The 5,661-nt window shown below is 42.5% G+C and overlaps 1 protein-coding gene across 1 annotated transcript in view; it reads left to right on the plus strand.

Moving 5' to 3' along the window:
- TUBB6 (tubulin beta 6 class V) overlaps positions 1-5,335 on the plus strand; it is a 32,925-nt gene extending 27,590 nt beyond the window's left edge. The window contains exon 4 of the mRNA XM_004385798.3: positions 3,552-5,335. Coding sequence (XP_004385855.1) covers positions 3,552-4,612 — 1,061 coding nt within the window. The 3' untranslated portion in view covers positions 4,613-5,335. The remainder of the gene's footprint in view (positions 1-3,551) is intronic.
- The last annotated feature ends 326 nt before the right edge of the window (positions 5,336-5,661 follow it).

Here is a 5,661-nt window from a genome sequence, read left to right on the forward strand (position 1 = left end):
TGGAACTGAAGCCATTCCTGGAGACCACCTTTCAGCCAAACCATAGGCAGGCCCATAAAACAACACTGGAGAGGAACGTGCTCCTTAGAACAATCAATTATATGAGATTGAAAGGGCAACATTTGCCCAAAAGCAAAGATGAGAAGGCAGGAAGGGATAGCAATTCAGGACAAAAGGAAACAGGGAACCTAGGACGGAAATGGGTGGAGTACTGGCACATTGTGGGGAATGAAACCAATGTCACGGAACACTTTATGTACAAACTGTCGAATGAGAAACTATCTCTGTAAATTTTCATCTGGTGCACAATAAAAAAATTAAAAAAAAAAGATATTTCCAATAAATAGTTACTAATAGTTCGGTACATTTTAAACTTACTGAAGAATAAGGATTTTGGTTGTTTTCCTTGTTTACAGACTTCCACATAATGGCTACAATGTTCAGTACTGCTAAACGCTACAGAAGACTCAAAGAAAATTTGAGCTGGGTCCATTGACTAATCCCTCCCCTCCAGGAGCAGGGCTATTGTGTAAGGCTGAACAGTCATGCCTTTTAGAGCCCAGGAAATGGCAATCAGCAGACCAGGATGTGAGTGGTCCCCCTCCCCCAATTTCACAGTATGGGGGCCCTGCCCAAGAGCCTCACATCTCCTAGTCATAAGATCAATGAGTAAAAGATAATTTGTCTTACCTAATGTAGCACTTTGCTATTCTCAAGAGGCAGCCTGGGCAATTTCACTGATTCATAACTAGTCTCCTCCATTGGAGGGCCGGCTTCAGGCACTGACTTGCCAGTATCACGCTAGAACAGAGAAATCTGTCTGTTGGTTCCTGTTGTGAATTGTTGCCACTAGCCGTGTCTAGACAAAAAATTAAGTTGTTAACATTGTTGGACTAAGCTGGGAGAAGGCCGAGTACTGACAGGCAAACAGTGTTTTAGTGCAGAGTGGAAGGGCAAATAGGCCTTAGCATCTCTGCCTGCTTCTCTCTATCGTCTAAACCAAACCCGCTGCCAGCCGGTCGATTCCGACTTACGACAACAGCATGTGTTACAGAGTAGAACTGTTCCGTAGGGTTTTTTTGGCTGTAATCTTTACAGAAGCAGATAGGCAGGCCTTTCTTCTGAGGCATCCCTGGGTGGGTTCAAAGTGCTAACCTTTAGGTTAGTAGCTGAGAGCAAACTGCTGGCTCCACCCAGGGACCTTTCTCTATGGTCCCGTTCTAGTTAACGTTACATAATTACCTGCTGTTTCAGCAGTATGTACTTGTCTCTTTCAGTAATATACAGGAAAAGTTTGATAAGGGGTGATTAATCTATTTTTTTACTTTTTATACATGATTCTTACTTATTTTCAAAGCCCCAAAACTAGAGTTTGAGATGCCCATTTGCTAAAGAAATAAAGTGCCTTTTTATCACCTTCCTTTCTTCCTAAATAAATCATAATTTTAGTTACATATTACATTGCCTTATTACTAACTTAAGTAATGAGAAACAGTATTACTTTGTTTTTATAGTTTATTCCTAAGTAGATAAACTCCATTATCTCTGCACTATTTACTTTGATCTTACTTCTTTTTCTAATTTACCTTACAGTGTACTCTATAATTTAATTCTCAGCGGTTTTTCTAATATTCCTTGAAGTGCATATTGACTTGAACTGAAAAATAAAGTTGTTTTTCTGACAGAAAGTAAGTCTGATTTGGAGGCTTGCTTTGATAATGAGGACTGACTTTGTCAATTAGATTATATGACAGTTTTTAAGAACTTGAATAAGCTAAATCTGCAACCTAAAAATTTGACAAAAATATATTTAAAATATTTCATTAAAAAATTATGTTGGCACAGTTGTATTGGAATTAATATTTCAATTTTCCCAAGTCTTTCTCAGTAAATTGGCTTAAACCAGTGCCTTTAAGTGAAGGAGTTAGAAGGTATGTGTCCCTCGTAAGAAAGCCTGTCAGTGTACTTCCAGAAACAGAGACGGACCACCTGTGACGGGGTCACATGTGAGTGTGCCAGTCGGGTGGTTCCAGTTCTGCTTCCCACAAAGCTCATGTTGACTAATGGAGGATTAGAAACACTTCTTATGACAGATCACGATTTGATTTTGGGCATATAACTCTGAAAAGCAAAGCATTGAGTGGCATTGTTAGAACATCACTCATTCCCACATTCACAGGTATGTGACCAAGATTTCTGTGTTTATATAGGTAAAAACAAAAAAGGTTAAATCTGAAGCCAAACCATGTCTCATTCTGGCAATATTTAATACTCACCCTTGGATAAATGAACTAATTGAAAAGAATACATAGTTATAATGATATTTTTAATAACTTGTAATCATAGAAATTTAAAATCAATTTCAGTTATTGGATTTATTTCTGATTTTTACATATACTCCATTGGATACATTTAACAGAATGATATAACTGTTTTGTTTTTAAAAAAGAATATTAATAGGACCCCAGAAATTAAAATTATATCATTTGCAACTATTTGAATTTGTAACGAAAAATTAGATGTGAACTTAAGGATATATAAAGGTATGTAGTTTGTAACTATTTTCGGGGGTACAAGAGCAATAATGTGTGAAGAACACGGCACTAGAGGAGATTTGCAGCGTCCAGAAAAGCAAACACTAAAATAAATAATTCCTAGTCCTGTTTACCAGTTGTTTTTAAATGCATCCATTCATGTACACACAGGCCTATATTATTTTTACAGCTTGGAAAACGTACTTTCTCTAGTGATATATCTCTAGTTTTATAATGAAGTAAACTGAATAATAGGATTTTAAATTTGTTTAAGAGCTAACCATTCAACTGCAAAATTTCTTCTGTGAAGTAAGGTATAAGCATATTTGGTAGAAATGCACCATCGTGCAGAAGATAGACTACACGGGAGGTCTTTTTCTAAAAGTTACTTGAACTCCTGGGATAAAAATACAGTCTTTCAGGTATGTAAAGCTCCTTTCCAGAACTTTCCATAATAGAAACAGTTTGAGGCAGGAATCAAGTCTTGTGTTGAATATTTAATTATAGATGCAAAATCTAGAGTTGGTTCTCAGAAACTTGCAACAATAATTTAGGATAATGGATGAGGGGCTTTATTAACATGGAAAACTATCACTGTTTGGAAAAGAATTATTTGTACATAGTACGAAATTCAGAATGCTCAAAGGAGAGGGCAAGGTGACTTATTTTTTAATGTATACCTTTTGTCCCCTTTAAATTTTGCCATGTGCAAGAATTACCTATTAAAAAATAAGAATGGATTTACCAGGTCAAAAAGTATGTACATCTTAAAATTTGATAATGTCAATTACCTCAAGAAGTTGTGAGCCCCAAAAGAAGTTGTGCTGAATTCTATGCCCACCAACAGTGTTGGGGGGTGCCTGTTCCCCCTGCCCCAACCTTTGGCCAACAGTGGATTATCTAATTGTTGGATAGCACATCTTTTCCATTACCATTTAAAATGCACTTAATACTGAGCAGTTCCTTCTTGGATCACCCTATTTAAACTGCACACTACTCTCTTTCGATTTATTCCAGGTCAAACTGGTGCAGGAAACAACTGGGCAAAGGGGCACTACACAGAAGGAGCAGAGTTGGTGGACTCGGTGCTCGACGTGGTGAGGAAAGAGTGTGAGCACTGTGCCTGCCTGCAAGGGTTCCAGCTCACCCACTCCCTGGGCGGGGGAACAGGGTCTGGCATGGGTACCCTGCTCATTAGCAAGATCCGAGAGGAGTATCCCGACAGGATCATGAATACCTTCAGCGTCATGCCTTCCCCCAAAGTCTCTGACACTGTGGTGGAGCCCTATAACGCCACCCTGTCCGTTCACCAGCTGGTTGAGAACACAGATGAAACCTACTGCATCGATAATGAGGCTTTGTACGACATTTGCTTCCGTACCCTGAAGCTAACCACTCCCACCTATGGAGACCTGAACCACCTGGTGTCTGCCACCATGAGCGGGGTCACCACCTCCCTGCGCTTCCCGGGCCAGCTCAATGCTGACCTCCGCAAGCTTGCCGTGAACATGGTCCCTTTCCCCCGCCTCCACTTCTTCATGCCTGGCTTTGCCCCCCTGACGGCCAGAGGCAGTCAGCAGTACCGGGCCCTCACGGTGCCGGAACTGACTCAGCAGATGTTCGATGCTAAGAACATGATGGCTGCCTGTGACCCAAGACATGGGCGCTACCTCACCGTGGCCACTGTCTTCCGGGGCCCCATGTCCATGAAGGAGGTGGACGAGCAGATGCTGGCCATCCAGAACAAGAACAGCAGCTACTTCGTGGAATGGATCCCCAACAACGTCAAGGTGGCCGTGTGCGACATCCCGCCCCGTGGCCTCAAGATGGCTTCCACCTTCATCGGCAACAGCACAGCTATCCAGGAGCTGTTCAAGCGCATCTCTGAGCAGTTCTCTGCCATGTTCCGACGCAAGGCCTTCCTGCACTGGTTCACAGGAGAGGGCATGGATGAGATGGAGTTCACCGAGGCCGAGAGCAACATGAACGACCTGGTGTCTGAATACCAGCAGTATCAAGAAGCCACAGTTAATGATGGCGAAGAAACTTTTGAGGATGAAGAAGAGATCGATGAATAGAGGACCTTCCCTATCACAAATACTAAACAGATGTTATTTCTTTAACCCTGGTGCATCTTGACCCTAATGGCTGCCCAAGTGATGCACTGGCCTAAATTTGTTGGTGTAGACCCTTCCCACATGCAGTCAAGTTGTATTATCTGTCATGTGGAGTAAAGAAAGTACAATAAAATAGCAGAGAATTGGCAGTCCCCCCAAGCAGATCAGCTGTGGAGATCTCCACAAAAGGCCTGAGGGCCACAGAGGGCTAACTAAACCTTGCCTTCCACTAAGTGTTCACCATGTCTGAGAATCAGCATGGAGGGAAATTAGAGAGTGTTTTTTCATTCTTTGTGACAAAACTTGAAGTGGTGCAGTGTTACCTTGTCTGAATATGCAATGTAGAACTTTGAAACAATCCAACCATAATAAAACACCAAACATTGTTCACCTGTCTCTTCCAGCCCCTTACTTATTTGGAAGTTACTTTGGATTGGTAGAATGGTTACTCTCATCTCTTTCATTTCTTCCTGGGGGGTAACCTACCTTGCAGCCCCTGAAGAGAACTGACAGGGCCCTTCTCATGCTGGAGGCTTCAGGAGTGGTGGCTAATGTCTTGAGCTCATGCGTAGTGCAAGCGCCAACAAGGCCCTCCTTTCCTCAGTGGTACAAAATGTTAGTATATATGGCTGCCAGTGGGAAGGCTGGAGGTTCAAGTCCACCCAGAAGCACCTCGGAAGAAAGGCCTGGTGGTCTGCTTCTGAAAAATCAGCCATTGAAAACTCAGTGGAGCACAGTTCTACTCCAACTCACATGGGGTCGTCATGAGTCAGAGTCAACTTGATGGCAACTGGTTTTCCCCATTTGCAACCACTACCTAGTCCTCCCACAGAATCTTCCATATTGCTGTCATGTCCTGGGCAGGTGCATCCCCAGCCTTCCGTAACAGCACAGCTAAGATTGCCGAGGGATCCACGGAAAGCAGCCTTGAGCCTTCCGGAGACAGCTGGATGGGGGTAGGGAGTGGGGACAGGAACACAGGGATCATCCAGCTCCTGAGATGCTGTGCT

Source organism: Trichechus manatus, unplaced genomic scaffold (genome assembly GCF_000243295.1).
Source record: "Trichechus manatus latirostris isolate Lorelei unplaced genomic scaffold, TriManLat1.0 scaffold00146, whole genome shotgun sequence".
Classification (NCBI taxonomy): Eukaryota; Metazoa; Chordata; class Mammalia; order Sirenia; family Trichechidae; genus Trichechus; species Trichechus manatus.